Below are 24,550 nucleotides of genomic sequence, written 5' to 3'. Positions count from 1 at the left end.
AATTTTGACCCTTTGACAGAGCCATGCTAGCTGATTCCCCCTGCTTCCAGTCTTTATGCTAAGCTAAGTGCTGACTCCATCTCCTTACTTAACGCACACATGGTTAATGAAGATCCTCCTCTTTAAATCCAAGAAATAAAGCAAAGAAGCATATTTCCCAAAAATACTGAACTGTTTCAATAAAACTGTCTGATTTTTTTTTAAAAGGAGTTTGGTATGGTCAGGCCTGTACCTCAAGAGAGATCAAACATACTGGTGCTAGCCTCAAGTAAGTCACTAAACAGGAGCACAAATACATCAACAGCCACACACGCACGACAAACACACTCTGCTTTCTTCTTCAGTCATTCAGAGAGTAATTGGACACCAGCAGTTTGTCTTCAGACCACATCTGCAGTTGGAGCATCTTGTCCGCTGCTCCTAACCATTTCTGAGTCCTCTGACGTCCTCGCGTTCGCCTCTCTTTAGAGAAATTTGAAAAGTGCCAGTTTGTATAATCCCCCCACGCTCCGGTCACCTCCTCCTCTTGGTTAAGACTGCGCTCTCAGGTCCTTCCGGTTTATGATTAATAAGTGTGTGATTGAGCGTTAGAGTTTTAACGGAGCACCCTGCGGCAGGTCGGAGCCTCCAGGGAAAGCCAAGATGGTGGAAGGAAGGAGGGAGGGAGCGATGGAGGGGGAGTCACACCGAGGGCCACGGCCGCGTTGCTTCGGATGAACTAGAGTCGAGTTTTCCTCCTCACATTGGTTAAAGATGAGAGAAAGGTCTGAGCTGCTCCAGCTGGACTTCCAGGGATATCCTCTCTTCAAGCAGGTCCTGGAAAATGACAAGTTAGGAGTGACTTTTTCTGCCAGAGAGGAAAGAGTCAGGAAGAAAACATATCAGTGCACATCCTGCGTACCTTCAGCTGCTGCTGCAGTTCACTGTTGAGTCGTGCCAACACTGTGTTCGTCTCCTTGTTTCTTCTGATTGAAGCTTGAATTGCCTTTTTGTCCTTTCCTACTGACCTGAAAACACACAAATACGCATATTTTTACTAAAACATGACTCTTAAAAAAAATAATTTACTTTCAAGAAGACTGACCAAAGTCTTTTTAACTGAACAGGCAAGTTTTCTACCTGGGGATGGAGGGCTGAGTGGCCAAAACGGCGGCTATGACGTTTGATTTCTGTGGACCATGTTGCTCGTCCTCTGGTCGAAGCTCATCTTCAGACTTCAACCTTCGGCGCACAGGTTTTGGAGGAGGGGCGAGTGGACCGGACGAAACCTTGGCCTGATGGGAAAACAAAACCAAAAACATTAATTTAATGAGAGGAATTAAAAAAAACAGTTACAGGTTCTGTCATTGCTGTGTCCTTTCATTGTTTACAAGGAAGCTTTTCTTTATGCCATTTAGTTAAAACTCAATGATTATTAAATGTATTTAGAGCTGAAACGATAAGTTGATTAACTGATTAGTCAATCAACAGGAGATTCATTCTAAACTTTTTTTGGATAATAAATATGACAATCATTTTGAGCCAACTTCCAAGTAAAAATAATAATATATTATATGATTATATGATAATATATTAAACATCTTTGGGTTTGGGCAAAACAAGCAAATTGAAGACATCACTTTCTGTGAAACTGATAATCAATCTAAGATATCCATGTATATTAGATTGTAATGCATATAAAATAATGAAATTATTCATTATTAATGGAGTTGCTCTGCTCTCTAAATATTGGTAGGTCACTGTATCAATCAACCATTAATTTTGTAGACAAAACACTCAATCAATTAATCAAGAAAATGATCAGCAGCTTAACTGATATTGAAAATTGCAGTGAGCAACAGCCATAAGTTATCTTCAGCTTCGTCGCATTAATAAAAATGTTATTCTGAAATCTTTCTGACATTTTTCAGTATGTACTGAATTAAGTATATAGGCATCATCTAGTTAGTTTATATTAGAAAGTCATTTTCAGAAGATGTCGACGTACAGAGTTGACAGTCACTGAGGTTCTCTCGTCTGCTTGGCCGTCACTCTTGACCGATCTCAAAGGGCCGGCTCCCTCTGACGGCTTGTCTGGCTGTAGACACAAATAAACACATGATAAAACACATGACAGGTTGAATTCAGAACTATAAACACCAGGCAATGAAACTTTTGGGGATCAACTATAGAATTAATGAATCTTTATTTACATTGAAGCATAATTAAAGAACACCAGAGGACACGACACTTATCTTAGTACTGTGTGACCATGAAAAAAGGGGACATTTACAGTATAATAATACTAAAAAGAAATTTAACAAAGTGAGGAAGGCCAGTAAAACCAAAGATATGGACAACTACCATGTGTAATACAGACACAGACCGCAGGAAACAACCCACCTGTCCAGGCTCACTGTGTATATCGACCTCTGGCAGGCTGGAAGGCTGTTCAGACGCAGCGAAGGCCTGAAACTGACTGAAGTCGGCGAAATTGGGCTGCTGGGGAATCTGCTGTGGGGAGGTGGTGGTGAGCACTGCTCCACCTCCTTGTGCACCTTCTGCCTCTGCACGATGCCCAGTGTGTGGTACTGATGTCTATGGAGAGGAAGGCAGGAGTGAGGTGAAGATGATCTGATGCAGGTTAGACCTCTTGCTTTGTTGCATGCGAGTTCCTGAACAAGTTTGTTTTCCCTGTCCGTCTTACCTGTGTAGGAAGTGGTCGAGGAGGCACGGCAGGCGGGTAAGCTATCGTAGAGGGTTGTGGTTGTCCGGGCGCGGCTGTTGCAGCGAAGGTGCGGTTCATGTCAAGAGACGAGGAGCGAGAGTGAGAGGGGTGGGGTCGGGGTGGAGGCGGAGGGGGTGCTACCACCTTTAGAGCCTCTGGAGACGTACCCGACTGGGACCTGAACGCAAACACGTATGGTTCTTGAGTTAAGGACAGGACACATTTTTATTCAATCTATTCAAAACGTGATTTATGAGAGCAGAGGAGGAAAGATGGTCAGATGTTTGTGTCATATCTATGAATGGTCATCAGACCACATTACAGTGAGAAAGTAAGAAAACAACATAATTCTCAAAAATAAGAGAAAATAAACGTGATTAAACTCCATGATAACCACTGACCTTTGTCTTGCAATTGGCTCCTGGTCTGAGGTGAAGGAGTCCGAACTGCTGTAACCATCTCCTTCATGGCAGAAAAAAAACAAACAGCTTAGTACAAAGTTTGTGTAGGACATTAACAGGAACAAATTTACTTTATTCCTTTACTTTTCTCAAGCTGATGTAAATACAATTCATTTTTTTTGCCAAGTTTCTGAATTTGTTTAACAGATTACAGAGCAAAGAAAGATCCGTCCCATTCTTTCCATGACTGATGCTGAAACATTTGTTCATGCATTTGTCTCATCCAGACTTGAATACTGAAACACCCTACACTGTGGCCGACCTAAATCAGCCGTTAAACTACAACTTGTACAAAACACTGCGGCTAGAATATTAGCCAAGAATGGAAAATTTGATCATATCAGCTCTGTACTGGCTCCTTGTACATGTTAGATCCAATTTCAAGACCCTACTTTTAACCTGTAAAAAAGTACAGAGGCTTGCACCGTCCTACTTATCATCGTTAGTCAGTCCTCATGTAAGTGTTATGGCTCTATGACAATCTGGTGATTCCAAAAATAAAAAAAAACTCATCATTTGCTGGCAGAGCTTTTTGTTACCAGGCCTCTCTCCTCTGGAATTGTCTTCCTATCTGAATTCAAGAGGCTGGCTCTGTTGACGCTTTCAAAAATAAACCCAAAACATATCTATCTGCATCAGCCTTCAACCTCACCTGGTTTGTAACAAACTGCAGTCATCCAGCTTAACTACACTTTTATGTGTGCCTGGTTACATGTATGTACCATTACACATGTATTTCTTTTGATCTGTATCCAGGTATAAATGTATAGGAGTTTTTATGTGCATATTGTGTATCATTGTGTTCTACCATATTTTGTGCTGCATGCTTTGTGATTTCCGGCTACAATAAACTTTGACACAACTTGACATTATGATGAACGTAACAAAGTTGGAAAAAGTTCCCAGCTCAGGAATAGGGACCTTCCCAGGAACATGTGAATTCAACTTTAGACAATATCTCTAGTTCTGCTGTATAAATTTTGATCATTTAAGACTGTTCATCGTGAGTCTGTCACAGGACTACGATGTTAAATCAGTGGGGTTCTCTTAACTGTAGACTCCCTCACCAGCCCACCCTTTACTCACCTACAGTGTTAGCGGCTACAAACTTCATGGAGGCAGGTAATTTGGGCTCTTCGGACAGTTCGGGAGGTTTAGCCAGCAGTGGACTGGTAGGATGGTTGTGGTCTGAAAGTAAAATCAAAAGCGTTCAGTCTACTGCAGTCTATTATGCAGATTGACTACAATAACTGAAAACAAGCTGTTAGCAGTCTTACTACTAATATTTAATCCCAAAATATTTCCAGGAGAAGCTTCAGAGACTGCTAATAAAGCCTTACCACTAAAAACTTACACTGCTTGATTATGAATAATAAATCTAGACATGTTTAATCACATGTGTCTGTTTACTCATAACAAAGTGCAGCCTCTTGGTCTGTCATTACCTCTTCTGCACTGCAAACTCAGCAAAGGACACAACGTTCTGGGGCGTTAAAATCGTTGTTTTTATGCAAGTTTTCATATTAGCTTTAACTCATATTCTGTTATTAATAAAAACAGTTTATAAGCAATGGAAAAATTTAGCCACAAGGCCAGAGGTCATCTCACCACTGCCTGTCCTCTTCAGCTCCATTTCCTGCATGTGGATCTTACTAGGTGTCATCCGGATGGGGACTGGGTGGACGATGGCCGTGTCCTGAAGGACAGACGAAGGGACAGGAGGTGAGACAGACAGATTTATGAGAGGAGGGAGACAAGTTTCACAGAAGGAGGCGTGTTTGTAGACCACAACAGTTGATTCTCAGTTTACTTTGCCTCCATCTGTCTGTTGACTCAGTTTGATACATAACAGCTCTGCCTTGTGTATCAAATGCAAACAAAGTGAAGACTCAACTTTACGGTTGCTTCAGTTACATGGTGTTTTTGGATTGGTGCTGACCCATTTTCACTATTTTCTACTGTCCTTATTTCAAGAGAAAACATGTATAATACTGACAAAATAATTCTGCAGTAACTTTTTCTGACTATTCTAATTAAAAAGACCATTTAGTTTACTCTGCACAATCAGATGAAATGAGCCTGTGTTTACAGTTTCCCAAAGTTTCAGTGAGTAGTACGTTAGCCAGTTAAAAAGAAACAGGCGTTGACTTTCATTTAGGTTATTTTATTAATGATATTATATTTTGCCGTTATGACGGTGGGAAAAAAAAACCAACTGTCTTTGTTGACAGTGGCCTCAAGAAAATCAAGAAAATATTAAAATTCCAAGTAGTGGCTTTAATCATCCCTTGATATAATATGACAACAATGGCACTCACAGGAGTCATTATGCATTTTCATTGCAAAGCTTCTGTCTCTCACCACTGTGCGAACCTCTGTGCATGATTCACCTTTTTAGTAAAATGTCGACAAAAAGAAAAAAATTGAAAGGGGGATATGTTATGTTATATGTTAGGGATACGTTTTAGGGGTGGGGATCTTTGGAAATCTCAAATTTCGATTTGATTCCGATTCTTTGGTGTCAAATTTGATTAAGAATCGATTCTTGACCAGCCGGTCTCATTTGGCTGCCTTTTATAAAGATGAACTACAAGATAACTGTAGTGTGTGCAAGCTGAACGACCAGGTGGGTTCTGCACTGCCCTCAGATTTGAGTTTCATTACTTTATTAACTAACATTTAGAATAATAAGTTTGTGACATTTGTGAACTGATGCAGGATCATTCATGTCTGCATCGTGATGAATCTGACTTCATCATTTCAGTTGATTTCTTTTCAACAGTAGGGTTTTCTAATGGAAGTAAATGTACAGTTTGCCCACAAACACACTGCAGAAAAAGTTCAAGAAGTTCCTGTGTCTTGCTTTTCCAATGCGAGGTAAAGTGAAGGAAGAGTGTGGGATTAAACTACAGCAGAGAGCGGCTCTCTGCTCCACCAAGGTAGCAAAATGTAGCTAAAATACATTTTCAGTGCCTTTTTATTGGGTACCAGCCTTGCATTTACATGCCTATTTTTGAAAAAAACAGGAAGTCTAAATAAATGCTTTAGGTTGCATTTATACCCATCACACGCAGCAGGACGTGAGACACACGGAGCTGGAACAGACAGCTGCCTGGACTAAAATAAGAGCTTTTCTGTTGCATGAGGCGTGTGAATGACAACACGTCTGACTCGCTTGTGGTCAAGAATCGATTGTTTCCCCACCCCTAATACATTTTATGCCACTTTTCAGGTTCTGCTTGGTGATTTTTGCTGGGTTTCTGCCCAGAATTTCAGAGCATCTAAAAGCAATTTAAAAAGATGCAGACTTCTGCAGTTAGCCAAATTATGGTAGTCAATGCTGCACTTTTCACCAGACCAATTGTGCAGAGTTTTTCATGAGCCAATTATTGCTGTATGGAAATAAAATTCTGCCTGAGGGACAAATAAGAATTCACAAAGGACAGTTTAAAAGTAAATGACAAAGCACCACATACTTGTACATAATTGTAAGTACTTACAGCTTTGACCATATATGGAAAAAATGTATCTGTCACAGCCTGCAAATGCACTAGTGATTGGTGGATGTCACTGTTGAAAAAAGGTGATGTCCAATAGAAGCTAAGCCAGCCAAATCACAACACACACTGACCACTGCTGATGCAGCAGACTGCACTTTGAAAGAATATCATGCAAAGAGAGAGAGAGACATAGAGAGAGACAGAGAGAGACAGAAAGAGAGAGGTAGAGAGATCCAGAGAGGGTTAATGTCTGTCCATTAATGGTGAAACCATGCATACTAAGTGATTGACTTACAGGGTCAGCTGGTGCAATGTTAGAGTCAAATTGGGTCAGAGTTTGTGAGCTGGAGGAGCGCTCGCTAAACGTCTCCCACTGCTGCAGGAGACAGACAGACAGTGAGAAAAAACATGTCAGTCAGCCAGTGCAGTGACATCACACATTTACATCATCAGCCTGAGCCTTGACTGTGACGCGACATCACCTGTCATCGGCAGATGACACGGTGATGCGACATCATCAGCGGGCAAGGAAACAAAAACAGACACCGCTGACTTTCATACAGAAAGGCGGGCTGCTACCACCACAGTCCAAGAGGTGAGAAGAGGTGCTGAATTATCAGTAATTATGTTTGATAATGAAGAGGATGAAGTGATAATCAAATCATGATGGATGGATAAAGAAAAAGCAACTTCATCTAATTAACCCGGAGCCATTAATTATGATGAAACAAATGCAAACACGGCAAAAGCAAACAAACATGGAGCTTACAGTATGTGTGAAAATACAATCAGTGTTCATGTGTGTTGCTGTGTGAATGTCGGAACCTCATTGCTCTGGTTCATCTCTGGCCAGGCCTGGTTGAGTGAAGGCATGGAGGGAGATTTGTTGGGGGTGACCTCCACCGGGGAGCCCGAGTATCCGACGTCAGCAGTCGGTTCTGGGACCTCTGAATACCAAGGATTAGACACAGGTTAGACAGACACAAATATTAAGGATCCAGATAGCAAATACATAAATAATCTGATAAATACAACTTTCACAAGTATTTTGAGGTTTATTTGTTCAGAGAGTTGCACAGAATATTCTTGTTATTGTTTTTATAGTTGTGCCTTTAGGGGAAACACAAATATTGACCAAAAGTCTATTATGGCTCTTTGAAGAAAGACTTCTTAACTTTTGAAAGAATAAATTAGTCTTCATCCTTTAACAAAGTTGCACCCACACGATAAGTACCACGACCCGATCCACACCCGTGACTGAATACACATACACAGTCATTCATTTGTGCCGCAGCACCTGTGCTTCCGCAACTGTCGATGAGTTTCCACAGCAGCAACAAGCCTAGCTTACCACTTTTTACAAGTAGCAAAGTCATTGATAATGAAATACTCACAGTCTCTGATGACACCAGATTTGTATTTTGACACCCCTACTGGCTAATACTAGCTAACAGAAAAATTAAGGTAGATACTATAGTACAACAGACATTACTGAGTCAGTTCACTGACTTTATGACTCTTCTCTCCATCTGTGGACAAACTATTTGCTGTTTAGCAAAATTTACAAAGGCTCACTTCAAGATTTCTGGAAACACAAACTGATTATACGGATTATTACCAAGGAATACTGCTTGACATCATTTAGCATGTGGTTTTCAGCTTCAATGGCACATTACATCCACATTTATTGTTTGCACCACTGATAAACACAAGGGGCAAAAGGCATTATATTTAGCAACCCATGGCTAAAACAATTTACATGGAATTTGAAACCCTCAACAGACACACAGTGACTGATGTGTTGCTATTCTCTTAAAAATACAGCTCTCTTAAAATTCACAAAACAATGTCTGTTTTTTATCTTTGCTGTTTTGACAGGTTTTGTGCTAAATTTGATTGAGTGTGGAAGTTAGTTGGCGAGTGGATGACATAAATGTACCGTCAGACCATCCCAAACAAATCTATAAATGAACAACCTCACCATGATGCAGTTTCTGCCTGCTGCAGTGCAGTTACCTTACAGGTTTTTACAAGGCCTGAGGTCGTGAAATCAGGGGAAGGAGCACCAGAGAGAGCGAGAGAGCGAGGCTGCGTACCTGCTGAGTCATCCAGGTCAATCAGCTTTGGCATCAGGCTCTCAGGCAGCTTCTCGGGGAGGTCGTAACCGTTCTTCCTGGCCACGACCAGGTGGAAGGCGGCACAGAACTCGTCCAGGGTCAAGGCTCCGTCTTTATCAAAGTCTGACAGCTCCCTTCAAATACACATTAGACATGAGTGACTGTCATCCAGACAAAATGTGTCACAACAACAGCAGAGAGCTTTTTCAAAATGGATCAGCTGCCTTTTCATCTGACTTCATCTTTCCCTCATTATCCAAAAGTTCAGTCTGCTCTCGCTGGTTCAGACGTTGCTTCAGATGCTCGTGTGGGCATCAGTACGAAGAAGAGGATCCATTTACACTAAAAAGGCCTGATCTGTTCTCTTTGTCTGTGAACAGGTACACAAGTCTGCATTCATTAGACAGTGTTTCACCTGGTTCAGTTTGGGATAAATGCCTTTCAGCAGCATAGGACAGTTCTTTATGTCTGATGTTTTAAAGGCACAGTCTGTGTTGTTTTATAGCTGTAACCTCTTAAAAGCAGGATTGTGTTTGTTGTGTTTATGGTGTAACTCCACGTAGTCTGGGCGCATTTTGGTGCATGCCACTTTAAAAATTAAATTAATTACTTACACTCAACTGTACACTGTTATGCATTAAAGTAAATGAGCCTGTAAGACCCATAACAGGTGGTGGTAGATTGGGCTTCCGATGCTTAGATTTTTTTTTTTTCTTCAAAGATCATTTATCAGAAAATGCTGATTTTCTCAATTTCCTATCAAATATTTAAAAATGTGCAACATCACGAGAAGGAACACACACTGACAGATCAACAGAACTTAATTACACACTGTAAACAAAATAATTTAAATGACTCGGTTACTGACTTGGTTACTACCCAGTCCATGCAAATGTTTACTGCCATCCTGTCCTATAATGATTAACCTTTCATTTGATGGTTAAAAACTCCACTATTAGCTGCACTGGTGGTTCACACATCTACATGGTACACAAACAAACACAGAACAACGATGACTCACCAAATATGTGACAACTCTAAAATTGGTAGTTTTGATTTGGTGAAGAACTCTTTTGCAGCTGAACCTGAAACACAGAAACACATGATTAAAACAATCCACTTTTTTTACACAAGTCTTGTTTTGTGTGTGTGTGTGTGTGTGTGTGTGTGTGTGTGTGTGTGTGTGTGTGTGTGTGTGTGTGTGTGTGTGTGTGTGTGTGTGTGTGTATCATCTTACCAGGTATGAAGCCGGTGAGGTCTGGTTGGATGGTTTTGAACTGGTTAATATAATACTGTCTCTGCTCATCCGTGATCTTCCACGGATCATCGTAGCCACTGGACTGTCGCTGGATCTCATTGGTCGTTGCTGCTGAGGCCACAGTTCGTATCGTTGTGCTTTCCTATGGGAAACCACATGGGACATTTACAGGAAAATCTAAAAAAGCAGGGCTGGTTAAAAGAAATACACACTATTAAGTATATCTTATCTATTTAAGGAGTGTCTTCAGTGGCTTTCTGGACATAGTTTGAACTGTTAATACTTGAAACTCTTAGAAATTCTTACAAGTGTGGCATAAGACTGTATTTTTATCATACCAAAAATTTGGGCTTTTGGCAGGCAAGCAATCTCTTCTTAAAACTATTTTTGTCTTATGGATTTTTCTTAACTAATAGTATTTGTTTTAATTCTTAAATTTACTAACTTTTTACTGTAAACTACTTTGTAACTTTGTTTATAAATGTGCTTTATAATACATTTCTTCTTCTTATGTTGTTATTTTTCTTATGTTATATTGTATTGTCAGATTGACAATGTCAAATTTGACAAATTCTTTCATTCATTCAATCTTTATTTTGACTCTGAATACATTGAAGTAGAGAATTCATTTACAACGTAGCGCGGTAAAAAGCTCCTGCACAAAAAGAAACACAAATAACAAACTTAGACAAAACTGTTGAAAAGCACAAATAATAAAAGCCAAAATAACAAAACCTTAAAATTTATACAATTTAAAGCAAATGAATCAACTAAAACACGAAAAGCTGGAAGAGAAATGATAAAGGATGAGATTAAAATTTCCCCAAGGACAAAACTGAGGTAAGTTTCAGATTGTTTTGGATGTTATTCTAGGCTGCAGGTGCCCAATGAGAAAAACTGGATTTTCCAAACTCGGTAAGTACAGCCGACATCTGCAACATCCAATCACTTGAGGGTGTTTGATAGGTTAATGACTGTTGTTATTCTTTAAGAAACCAAAAATCAACATGATGCCTGGATACAGAGGCCTCTGTAGTTTTCTTCTTAGCTTAAGTGATGTCACACAAGTTTCTTGGTTTTAATCTCGCACTACTAGCAGATAAAGCGCTGATATGAAATGCAGGCTCATGTTTGACGCACAGCTGTGGTTTTTTTTTTATATCTCATATTTTATGTTTGCAGAGCCTGATGGCGCCTTATCATCTGATTAAAGAAGCTGACGATGTTCACTACCATTATAAACCCAGCCACAATATCGCATGTAGTAATTCTCATAACTTGCTAATCTATACAGATGACATACCGCACCATCGCCTGTAGGTCACATGTGTGTCCTAATGTTGTATGTGTGCATCAACAATATGTAAGCTTATTTTTTGCTATTGATTTGTCACAACAGATCCCATTTCAGCTGTGTGATTACCGATGGTGTTGTCTGAGAGTACTAAACTATTTTATGCTGTATTAAACCTCATGGCAAATTTTAAAGTGATAATGATGAATTATTCTGCTTCCTTGTCAACTAAGTGTAATTTATAAAGGAAAATCACTATGCCTGACCAGCCTTTGCACTCAGGGGCTGCCCTACCTGGACTGACGAGGGATGCATTGCTGGGAGTGCGCTGGATGGCGGGGTGTCTGCTGTGAAACTGACCCAACTTTCCTGACTTGGAGGAGGAGGCGAGTGGGATGGCCACATTCCATCACCGGGCACTGGACCTGGAGGAAGGAGGAGAGTGAAGCATACAGTGACACCCCATAATGCACAAAAAACAGTCTTATTGGGAAAGGATCAAGGCTGCAACTAACAATTATTTTCTCAGTAAACGCATAAATTGTTAATAAATTAATTGACCACCGCCCAAAAGTGACCTGTTTCTATAGATCGTTGTTGTCAGACATTCAGTTTACCATTCATACACTCTGACATTTGACAAGCTGGAATAGGTTAAATGTTTGGTATTTTTGCTTAAAAACAATTAAAAGGTCATCAAAATGTCGGCAGAATAATTTTCTGTCCATCAACTAAACAATTCAATTTGCAGCTTCATAAATGATCATTTTCATGCTACTTCTTTTGTAATATTTCCACCAGATTTTGTGCTGATGAAAGCACAGCACAGATCACGCGGTGCCCCCTTTGTTCCCCTGATGACTAACAGCTGTAACTGCCACTCTCAGCAAACATCATTTATGTACAAGCTGCAGGAAGTAACACAATCAAAACCAAGATGCTTTGTGCTGCTGACTCTTTCTGACCAAACTCCCGACCGATACCGACTTTTCTGCCAAGTCTCTCATACTTTCGTTATGTTTGTTGTAATCATCACCGGCGGCCCACAGACAGTGAAACGGTCTTCTTTGCTATAGTCATCACAATATGAAAGCTGGTTTGTGTTCTCCTATTTACGAAACTACTTTAACTCTTTTCAACTTGAGAAGACACTTCACTCTCCAAGAACAGGGGCCATTATCTTTCACTTTGTGGTTTCTTTTATTGACTTTAATTGAGGGCTGCAAACATTTATTTTCAGTATCAGTTAATCTGTTGGCCATTTTCTCAATTAAGAAAACAGTGAATAATTCTCAAATGTCTTGTTTTGTCTGACCAGTTTATAGTGATATGAAACAGAGAAAAGGAGGAAATTTGAGCCACTGAAGAGACCGACCACAGAGAATTTTGGCCTTTTTGTCTTTAAAGTTGGAACAAACAACTTTTCAGCCCCCAGTGTTTCCAAGTAGTGTAGTGTCGCTGTGGCAAAGACAAAAGGTCAACAAAATCTGTGTCCCAATCAGTGTCTTCCCCCTTACCTTACTCTGCTTCACCTTATCCGATGGAGGAACACATTTTGGCACTAGGGCTGCACAATTAATCAAATATTAATTACAAAAGCAATTTTGGCTTTCTACAATTAAGTGAAGATTAACTTGCATTGCGATATTGACATTTAAAACGTGTGCTGCACTTATAGAAAACTGCTGCATATCATATGAAGCTAGCCATCCCGCAGAGACAGCCTGTTTAAAACTTCCTGGATGTTAAGTTTGCAGTCCAGAGTAGAAGAGTAATATACAGCAGAGATCAGACAGGCAAAACAAAAATCAAATGTCTGTAGAAGGCAAAGAACATAGATCATCATCTACTGTTTGGAAATATTTCAGATTTAATTCAAGTTATGTTAAGCAAGAACAAATCATCAACGAGTGAATGAGACTTTTTTAACCCCCTAAATTTAGGGCCATGCATAAACTATTGTAATATTGTGCATTACATAATAATAACATTGTATGAATAATATTATAGTATTTCTTCACATCTGCAGAAATCAGCAATGAGCAGGAGGGGAGTGTAACGTTAGAAGAAAACATTTAGAGAAAAAGTGTGAATTTATCCAGAAATTTAGTCTGTAATGGAGACATCATTTTCCCAGTGAAAATCATTGATTTCATCTGTCTGCTATTGGCAAATTAAAGGGTTCACAGGGGATCATATAAACATATAGTCATAATACACTGCAATCAACATTTACTTAAAAGGATTGATTGTCAATCTAACTGACAAATTAACTGATCACTGCAGCTCCACTTGAACTCAAGACGCTGCCATATCAACTAAATCATAATAATGTGAACATGGCATTACTGTAAAAACTATTATTCAGCAGTAATGCGTCAGTGGATGTTACCTGCTTGTGGTTCTCTGAACTGTGTCCACACAGCTCCGGTTGCAGCCACCACCGGCTGCCTGTCAGTGTTTCCTCCACTGTGCTGCCGCTTGTGTTTCCTCCATGAATGAGGGGAGGTGGGGGGAGACTGGTGAGGGGATACAACTGGGGACGTCGGTTCGGGCTGGCAACACATAAAAACAAATCAAACAATTAAATATGTATGCTAATTCAGTGACTGTATCCAGTCAGAATTCAGTGACAATGTATAACCCCAGACACGCAATCTTTTAAAATCTTTATTTGGCGATGAAGAAAAGAAGTTTGCAGTCTTATTATGGTTTCAGATGTTATGGGTATTAACTTTCAGATCTGATCTCAAACACTACGAGATTTCCATCTTGAACATGTCACATCCGAGCCAGTCCAACAAATAGTACTTCAAAGCTTATTATCTGATCATCACAGATATGACATGTTCAAGCAACCAGTGAATGAACATTTCACAACAGATACGACTCACTGAAGAGGTTTATATAACGGACAGGCAACACACTGCTGGTATCAGCAAGGAAGTGTCAGCAGCAGAATACTTAAGAAAGTAATGTGAGCTAGAAATACTCAACATACCACAGGAAACTCATCAGTATTTCAGCAACATATCTCTAGTAACAGCTGGGTTTAGCTGTAGGAGGAAATTAAAAAAAAAAGATAATAGCCCAAACAGTCCATATTAAATGGCTACTTGCAGACTTATCTTAGGAAAAGTTTGTCTTTAAACCTTAAGCAAAATGTGTTTTTATATCAGTGGGTAGGTAACTGTAAGGTAAAGAGCGAAGAAACACATAGATAAAAAAAAACCTTAAGAAGTACAAACAGTATGTAAGATAAGTGTCATTTACTGACCTGTGTCTCTATGCTGGGTGCCAGGGGCTGGATAACCTCATGGACAGGAAGTGAAGTGGATGACGGGGGACCTTTCTTGTTCTGGAGACCCCTGCCTGGTGGTCTGGGTATTACTGCAGTGGCAGAGGCGGGGTACAACCCCTGACTGTCTGTGTCCTGGTATAGTGCTGCATGCCTCGCCTCCGCCTCATTCTTCCCCACCACGAACCTGGGCAGCGGCAGATCTTTGACTAGAGAGACAGAAATACATTCACAGGATTAGAGGACAGATTTGTTTTATATTGATTTTCAGGTGCTTTAATGACCGAAGAATCACTTCCCACAGCACTATAATGTCAGGATGATCAGGCTGTGTGATGTTAAGTGGATTTCACAAGTTATTTTTTGCTGATAAGTTTGCTTTCTCTGCCTTTATCCTGCCTCACGTCCTTCTGCTTCAGTTATTGACTGCCTTCATTTCCCAGAATGCCTGGAATAAGAGCATGAACTTGTTAAAAATCGGCTGTGGTTCATTGTTGTTTGTGGAGAAAGTGACAGCTGTATAATGAGAACAACAGTATGAGCAGATCCCTTTCAGAAAGAGTCAGGCTGCTTCCTCAAAATAGAACACACACTGAATGCTGGTCTATTGAAGATACTGCTGCTGTGGTAAATGGTGCATTTGTCTCCTATGTATATAAAACTGAACATCAGAATAAAAGTTTGAGAATAGAAAAAAAGTCTTCACTGTTGGTTTGCCACAGGACTTGACATTTTTACAGTTTCGAACAAGTATTGTTTTGTTTGTGTATCTCTTCTCACAACCAGTGCAACAAAGCCTCTACAATTCAATTCAACCGGCTTTATTGGCATGACAACATAAAATACAATGTTGCCTATTAATACGGCTTATCTGATTGTACTAAGTGAAAAACAAAAGAAAAAATAAACAATAACCATACAAACAGCATGGAAAACAAGTGGGGCTATGGAATCTAAGTATATGAAATAAATCTACAACAAATGAATTATCCATTAATAAACAACATTAATTATTATGTAGATATGAGGCGAAATTGATCAGGCTTTACTAGGTACGCCATATGAAAATCGAATCATCATCCATCCATCAGACAACTCAGGTTCTTCAAGTTGGCCAGGTTGTTTTGTTGTTGTTGTTGTTTTTCTTGTCAGTTATTGACCGTAACAAAAAACAGGATAGAATCTAACCAAAATCCACATGGATAATCTGCACAATTTTACTTTATCTAGCTGTTTTCAAATCTGATGTTTTCACATTACAGATGATGAAGATATGTCTGTTTTACTAATTTTTACTGTGTTTTTATGAATCAGATGTGCTATTCAATACAAAGATTTGACTGTTTGTTCCTTTTTTTCACTTCCTCGCCACATGATAGTCCTAAATCAACTTCCATGAGTGGGTTTAGCCTGCCTCGTGTTTTAATGCATATGACAAACAAACGTAAGATGTAGAGCATTTAAAATACACAGAAATGATTTGTCTGCGAATAAGATAAGACAGTAATTTGTAATTTGAAGCTCTGGCAGTGTTCTTCTTATCTCTTTATCCAGCTGATTAAAAGCTCACTGAGCAGGGACGGAAACACAGGAGATGCATGTTGTATTGGATTGTCATAATTAGCCATAATCAAGTGGGAGTGTAGTTGGCAGATGCTGCAACCACTGCAGTACTAGATTTTTTGATGTTGATATCGATATGGATATAAAAGTTGACTGCCAGCTTTTAATAATAATAACGTATCAATAGCTTCAGTAATTTTTTCCAGCAAAAATGCAAAATATTAGTGAGTTCCAGCATCAATTTGCTGCTAGTCTTCACCACACATGACTGTAAATCAAATGTCGTTTTGTTCTGAACAGTTGGTCTGACAAAACAAGCAACAGACCTTTTTCACAACAACCACTTTGACAGGAAGTAGTAAACACAGGCGTTACCAATAATACTAATTAAGGTCCAGTTCCATTCAGGTCAAACAGGGTCAGGGTGCTGCTATTGTGCATGTTGGCTCACTGGAAAGGTCCTGCTGCACTACATGAAACTAACCTTTTATTACTATCATTGGTTATTATAGGTGTTTTTCTCACCATTTCACAGTTTGAACAATTAAGAAAATAATTATTGGATTAATCAATATGAAAATGATAAGCTGCAGCCCACTAAAAATATACATTCACATTTGAAAGTTGATGAGTCCAAACTATTGCTAGCCCCTTCTAAATAAAAGATCAAAAAAGACCTGACTGCATGTAGCAGAATACATAAGACCAATATGGGCTATAGACTGTCTTCTAGAAAGCACACAGCAACTGGATGAACACTTTACCCTACTCTATATATTCCACATGTGAGTAAACAAACATTATTAACTCGCTTTATCTACTTCTAACACAGCCTTATCTTTAAACTGGAACGGTTCAAACATCCCCAAATCTAAAAAGCATCTCTCTGTACATCACGTCCATTTTGCTATGAGGAAGTGACCTCTGCGCTTCCTTATATTATTTAAATAAAATGATGAAATTATTTCAACAACTTTATGTTGCAATATTTCAGACCTAAGACAACACAACTTGCAGTGGGCGACTGTGACATCTTCGGTCACGCCAAAGACAAACAGAAAAATGTAATTTTGCAGTTAAACCCCGGAAGGGCTTAGACGACAAACTCTGTTTAGTCTAGATAAATAGAAAGCTAGTAGAAACAGCTCTTACTGTCAAGCACCTGCTACACAAGCATTGGGCTACTGACACAAACTGTGCAAAATGGCTGACATAAAACTTATCATTTCTGATAATATAATATTTTTGTGTAAAGTAATAAATATTTTTCCTATACACACACACAATGAATTTGGGGTTTGAGGACACTGACATGTGGACAGAAAGAGGCAGGGATCAAACTACCAACTCTACACTTCAGATTATTGGAAGTGGGGCTTTATGAGGTACTTAGCCATAGTCAGGAGAAGCAAAGAGGAGTACTACTACAAAAAGCTAAGCAATGTACTGCTGTGTTTTACAAGGTTGGCTCGAATTCATTGAAGTCACACAATAACACAAAAAAATTGAAACAACTGAGGCAGCAAAAAAACAGCGACGCCTGTGTTCTGCAAGGTAAAATCACTGTTTTTGCTTAAGGAGTCTGGTTGCTTTGTAGAGAGCGATATTTGACTTATATAATGGCGGGCCCCATTTGAAACATACTGTGATGGGAAGGTGGAGCAGTGAAAATATTCTAAATGTCGCGTACACTTAAACTGATGTGCAAGTTTAGTATGTGTTGCAGGGCAAGTGAAGTGTTTTGTGTCTGCATGAGTAAATACTTTTAACCTTCCTTAAGAAGTCTCATGTACAAGTTTATATCCTGGCTAAATGACTGAAAATGAAATAAATTTGCAGCTGTCTAACATAGGATTTAGCACTACATGGTACCAATCACAGCTGTGAAGGCACTGGTATTGTTGTTAATATGTAATGTGCTTATTGTCTTGTAATTTATTGTATGTAATGCCTGTTTTTTAAACTGGACCTCACATCTGTAATGAGATTTGGATTCAATTGGTAATGTTTTTTAAGCTGACTAAAATACATTTTGCTGCTGACCCCATCCACGGCAGTACATTGCTGAGGTTCCTTGCTGGTTCTCTTGTTGCTTCTCACAACTGGGGGCATGTCGACCGCCATCTACTGCAGCTAATACAATGGATAAGTACCTCATCCGACCTGCTTCCACTGTCCACTAACACACAGAATAAAAAGCATTTCTGTCCTATGATCTCCTCAAAATCATACAACTACGATTTCTAAAGATAAAACCATGATTTTGACCCCCCTGAATACACAAATATCTTTGTGTTAAACAGAGAAGTCCAGTGTCTGAGAACCTGGTATGTTTTATATGATACTACTGAATGAGATTCTGTTCTTTCTTTTGTGAGAGTGGGTTCAGAGCACTGGATTTACCCGAGTTGAGGCTTTCCACCCTCAGGGGCAGCCCGGACTGAGCAATGGCAATGAGCTTCAGAGCGATGTAGAACTGGCTCCGCCCGAAGTGACCCAGCCGAGTGGCTCCACATAACTCTGTGATCTAAATCCCACACACAAGGACAAGGAGGAACAGTTAACAACATCGCATTCATGTGAAACTCTGATATTAATCATTAATAAGAGAAGACAAGAGAACAAAAGAGAAGACAAGAAAAGAGAAGAGAAGACTGTTTTTTCCTCTGACAATTCACAACTTGCAAAATTTTACATGGGAGAGTTTAGGAAAATAAGAAATAGATAACTGGGGTGTAATACTAAAAACTCCATAAAAAGTCCATGATAATATATTTTATTGTGATATTAGCATTAAATAATACAATGTACAGAAGTATAATGTACAGAATTTTGTTGTATATATACTTATAGTATATTACATATATTAAACTTATTACAAGGTGTTTTTAACTAGTTATAAAATTATATCCATTAAATACTGATTGGCTATTTCTATATAGTCAGATTCTTTGTGAAATCAGATGAAATGAGTCTGTTTACAGTTCCCCAGCCAAAGTTACAGTGAACAGCAGGTTAGCACGTTAAAAAGAAGCAGGAGATTTTTGTTAATTTTATTTTATTTTTGACAGTATATTTTGTAGCCAGTATGGTGGAAACATGACCACTTTTGTCCACGGGGGCATATATAATCCAAAAAATATTAAAGTTCTTTGTAGTAGCTTTAAATACTTCAAAGTTTTACTGACTTAATGTGATGCAGTTTACCTGCTTTAATTCACAAAACAGCACAGGCAATAGTCTTATTTACTCTGTTCATTCACTGGCAGATGTTCAGTGGGTCTCGCCACTACTAAGCCTGATTATCACATATTTGCTGTACTTGACGTCATGCTGTCCAGGCTTTGTCCAAAATGGTAGATCGGGCAGAACCACATCCAAGATTATGCAATTTTTTTTTTTGAGAGTGAATGCTGCATAGCGTGGTTACATGATTAATATGTGGACTCCATAAACCTGTGGCCGATCAGCACCCAGCGAGTTAAACTTGATAACATTAGGATGACTCCTCATGTGTGAATCCTTCAGCACTGAGAGCCCGCCACAGCTGACTGATCCCTTTCGTGCTGACAATGTACTTATTCTGAGTTATGTGTGGATACAAAGCACCAGTGACTTTCCTCAGCCTGTTACAACATGACACTGTAGCTGTATGTGTCTCATAGGCCACCACAGTGTACATTTTGAAAGTAGTTGGATTACAACACTGCCTAATTCTTCCACCACACAGCTCCCCTTGTTGACCTTGAAAAGGATTCTGACTCACAAACTGCAAATATTGGCCTGCTGAGAGACCTGGAGTCACAAAACAGGCTGCAGTAGTTTAACTGGCTGCTCAAAACTCACAGTTAGCAGACAGAGCAGGGACAGTCCTGATGGCTGCATGGCTGGTGTGACCATCACATGAATACTATAATCTGACCAGAAGCAAGTGTATCTGTATTTGCGAAGTCTGTGTAAAGGCTAGATTGTAGTGTTGAATGACTCACCATTCCCCAGTCGTGTATTGTTGAGAGTTTAGGTTGGGTGACATTAGCTGTGTTTACATGGACCTATATTCCACTGATAATCTGAATAATAATCCAATCTGAATAAAAATGCTTAATGTAACCACCTCAGTTGGAAACACTGCCCTAATCCAGGGTGATCACAGGCAATTTACTGTCAGGTTATGAGGGATGGTGTAAACTAAGGCTGTAACTATCATTTATATTCATAATCGATTGGTTGTTAAAAGGTCTAAAAATGATGAAAACTGTTGCTCACCATATCCCAAAGCCATCAACATCCTCAAATGTCTTGTTTTGTCCACAAAGATTTTCAGTTTACTATCACAGAGGAGTAAAGAAACCAGAAAATAATCATATTTGAGAAGCTGATAAGAGAGAATTAGGCCATTTTCTCTTAAAAAATGACTCAAAAAGAGTATTTGATTATCAGTGTACAGTAGTTGAGTTTAATTTAAAGGAGCAATATGTAACAACTGCTTGTCTGAAAATGGGTACTGTAGTCCAACAAGTTGGAGCCATACACAGTATATTAAATAGGTTGAAATCCTGTTTAAGAGACATGCCCTCTCCTCCCCAGACTAGAGGAAGCTCAGGCAGGCTGCAGGAACACTGCAGAAGTGCAAGACGAGCAAAACCTTGTAATGTGACAATAACAAGCAACAACAGGTCCTACACTGTAGGGTTGGGTGATTGGAAGAATGTATCTTTGATCAACAATGGGCTTAATCCATCGCCACTTGTTTTTTTGGGTGATTTTTGAGGCAATATTTGTCATTAAATTTTGCTAATGTAATGGTCTGCACGACGACAGCTGCTGCTCCGTAACACGCTCTCATCCAGCGGCACAGTATACACCCACTCAGCCGGACCATGAGTGCTCTGAGCTGGGTGAGGAGTGAGAGATAAACAGCCTGCAGATTGACACTCTTTGCACTCTTTTCAAACGAGGAATTAAGGATTTAATTCAACCAAACCAGAGCTGGTGATTGTTGGAAAAATAGACAGACTAACAAGAACAGTTTTGGTGAGTTTATGTTTTTCTGACGAGTTTGAATGAAGTGCGCTTTCCGAAGCGTTAACAAGCCAGTTAAACTCATCTTAGTTCGGTATTTCTCTGTTTGAAGAGGAAACTAGGTGTAAGAATATTCAATCTCTTGACACTTTTGTAGGTTATTTTTTGCTGCTCTGATACACTCTGAAGTTCAGTGACTGCCTGCCAGAATTCATTAGAATATTACAAAATTTAAAAGTCTACTCCTTCCACAAGATTATTAATGATTTTTTAAGACTCATAAACAGACACTTACTCAATTTACAGATCACACATGTACTCACTGTACAGACTGTAAAGCCCCCAAGGCAAATTGTGATTTGTGATTTTGGTCCATTTAAATAAAATTTGATTGATTGATTGCTGGACAAGCAGCACACTATCATACAGAAGTAAACTTAGAGGCCTGTGAAATCAGCATTTACCATTTCATTTATGAGTCAATGTACAGTGCAAGCCAGAAAATTTGTGAGCAGATGATAGTGAGGACAAGGAGAACCAAATTTTTAATTACAGCTTTTTGTGGAGCAATGACTGCTGCTTCTGTACAGCGGAGCACATGGAGGTGGAGGCGGAGCCAGGTGTAGTGGGATCGTGACGTGCACAGGCTTCACAGAGGCAGATTTCACCCTAAATTTTAGGCTGTCATGTGGCTATTTTTAACTACATCTGTCTCCACAAGAGTCTCACAGCAAGACACTTCAGGAGAGTCAGTAACGTCAAAGTATGAATTCCAGTATGATGTTCACACTGAGGTTGTATTGCAAAAAAATCAGACCTGCATCTGATTTCTGACCACATATGAAAGTGTCTCAAATCAGAATTGAAAAGATCAGATTCCATGGGATTTGTGCTGTTCACACTGTTATTGAAAAAAAAAACAGATCTGAGTCACATATCAGCAAAAAGAAATCAGAATCGGGACACTTTTGCCTGCAGAGTGGACTTCCTCTTCTGTTATATTTCCAAAACATCAGACACGTTATGGCGGTTTAGGAACACTTTGTGCATGTCATAAAAGCTGTATTCTGATTAAATGGGTGTTGGCATGTAAACACCTGCTGGATCACCTCAGTTAGTATCCATGTTAACAGTTATGTAGTAATCTTTAATCAGATGGATTGGAATCAGGGTGCAATAGCATAATCCATCCAGAAGCAAGTGAATACATACACGTTCTGTGTGAAGGTTGGATTGTGGTGTTGAATGACACAACATTCTTCAGTCATGTATTGTTGAGACAGTTTAGGTTAGGTGACAGCTTTTATAAATCATATTAGACAAGTGGACACTGTGACATTCAGGTCTGCATTTCCACCATGTCAGCTCAACCCAGTGGAGAGCAAAATGATAAAATGGGAAGACAGAAGATGCTGTAACAGACTGAAGAGCAGCCTCTTCCCTCGCTGTTGAGGACTGAAGACTGTTGTTGTGACGGCTGCTAATGCTCTACACACGTGTAATATTCAGTCCATGTCTCAGCATTGTTTTTAAATATAAATTGTTGGGCAATACCCTTTAATATGGCACTGTTTGCACTGTCTGATCCAAGTGCCCTTATTTATTACATTCACTAGATACATGGTACCTCATACTGTTATTGTTACTCTTAGGATTTTATTCTGTTATTCCTATTTTTATCCTTTTGTTCTTGTTTTTATTCTTTCATTCTTGTTTGCTGGCCTTCTATTTTTCGTTTTTTACCTTTTACCTTGTTTTCAATTTCTGCTGGTCTATGAGAGTTACCAAACATAATGTCATTGTCACAATATGGACAAGTGCAATATCCAAATCATAGAAGCTGCATTCTTTGGAAGGGAACATTTGTGACAAAACAGCATTATAATGGAGCACTGTGGTGCTGCAGAGATGCCCTGGCATACAAATCTTGTTCTCCAAATGTAAGAAAACATGTTTTTTTTGCTACAAATATTACATCATCGTGATTTTAAGGTGTTTTCTCAGTGAAAATTAATATTGTGATGCAACTGTGAGACAGTTCAGGTTGGTAACAACTTTTCTAAATGACATTATATTCTGTAACATTGGGTCTACGTTTCCCCGTATCAGCTCAACCCAGTGGAGAACAACATGACAGATTTTAATGGAGTGAGAAGACAGGAAACAGTGAACAGCAGTCTGAGGCAAAGGGCTGATGAGGACATGATTTCCTACATCAGGCGCTGTTTAACACATGTCAACAAAAAGACCACTGGAGAGCAGACATGCCAGCCTCTACTATATGTACAAGATGTTAATTTGAGCCAAATCTCCAGGCCGAGGTTAAGTATGTGACTTGGCTGCCCACTCTTTTTGGCTAAGGCTAACATTAGCCAGAAGAAGGTGTGTCTCTTTTGCTGCGCAGCATTGCTAACCACCAGGGCTAAGCATAGCTTTACTGGATGACAGGTCAGTTCTGACAGCCGGGCAAGTTTATAAAATACCAATTAGCAGGGTTTCACAGTCTGATGACAACACTGGCTAACGCTAGCTTACCTGCAGGACAACTTCGCTGGGTAGCTGGGCCGCCCGGAAAAGGTCAAGAACTCTCCCATTGGAAGCCACTTTTTTGGTGTTGTCCGTGTCGCAGTAAACGAACAAATCCGAGTAATATTTCTGCTCGATATCACTCAACGTTAGACTTTCCATCGTAGTACCAATCGGTCCTGAAAACCAGACTAGTTGGCTGTTGATTAGCCCTTAGCCAATAGCTGGGGCAGGATCCAAAAAATGGGCGAGACTTCAGGATCCCAACTTAGCTAGCGTTACTGCACTAGCTAACGTTGAGGTTAGCGGTAATAATGTTCACTACAGCGCGCTGTGTCGACTTGTTGTCGTTTGATCCCACTCTCTATAAAAACCCCTAACACTGATCACCATTCAGTAATTCAAATACGGAATGCCTCCATGCAGTTAATCACTTAGTTAACTTGTTGGGCCAGCCAAGCCAAGTAGCCAACAGCTGGCTAGTAGTGCAGCGAGCTAACAGCTACCTTGAATCAAAGTCAGCGGCACTAACGTTAAGCTAACTAGCAAAGTGCGTCCACCTCCTCAGCCGGGACGTCTGCCGCGTTAATCTCACGCAATAGCACTTCTTCTCCCGTTAATCCGTTATGTGATGGTGTTTCTGCGATTCGCTAGAAACAAATTCCTCTGCGGGGCCGTTAGAAGTAAAGTTTCATGGTCTTTGGGTTCCTTCCTCTAGTAATCTTAGCCGCCATTCCTACCGCCAGTGTCAAGCCACTCACAGTTAGAGTAAAACTTCCGACACGATTCTTCAAATTAAAACAC

General features: G+C 39.7%; 1 protein-coding gene across 1 annotated transcript; it reads right to left on the bottom strand.

Annotated features, from left to right (window-relative positions):
• reps1 (RALBP1 associated Eps domain containing 1) lies at nucleotides 1-24,550 on the bottom strand. Its single transcript, XM_084737667.1, has 19 exons — nucleotides 23,756-24,550; nucleotides 18,602-18,725; nucleotides 14,615-14,844; nucleotides 13,730-13,892; nucleotides 11,632-11,762; nucleotides 10,023-10,185; nucleotides 9,807-9,870; nucleotides 8,765-8,919; nucleotides 7,494-7,615; nucleotides 6,964-7,044; nucleotides 4,777-4,864; nucleotides 4,255-4,356; nucleotides 3,109-3,169; nucleotides 2,687-2,885; nucleotides 2,379-2,577; nucleotides 1,988-2,073; nucleotides 1,120-1,274; nucleotides 902-1,007; nucleotides 1-816 (listed from the first exon to the last, which is right to left on the bottom strand). Exons 1-19 carry the CDS (start codon nucleotides 23,906-23,908, stop codon nucleotides 748-750), a joined length of 2,451 nt encoding a protein of 816 aa, XP_084593793.1. The 5' UTR covers nucleotides 23,909-24,550; the 3' UTR covers nucleotides 1-747.

This window comes from Lutjanus erythropterus, chromosome 15 (genome assembly GCF_056507025.1).
Source record: "Lutjanus erythropterus isolate fLutEry1 chromosome 15, fLutEry1.hap2, whole genome shotgun sequence".
NCBI lineage: Eukaryota > Metazoa > Chordata > Actinopteri > Lutjaniformes > Lutjanidae > Lutjanus > Lutjanus erythropterus.
This window is presented reverse-complemented; position numbering and strand designations above follow the sequence as displayed.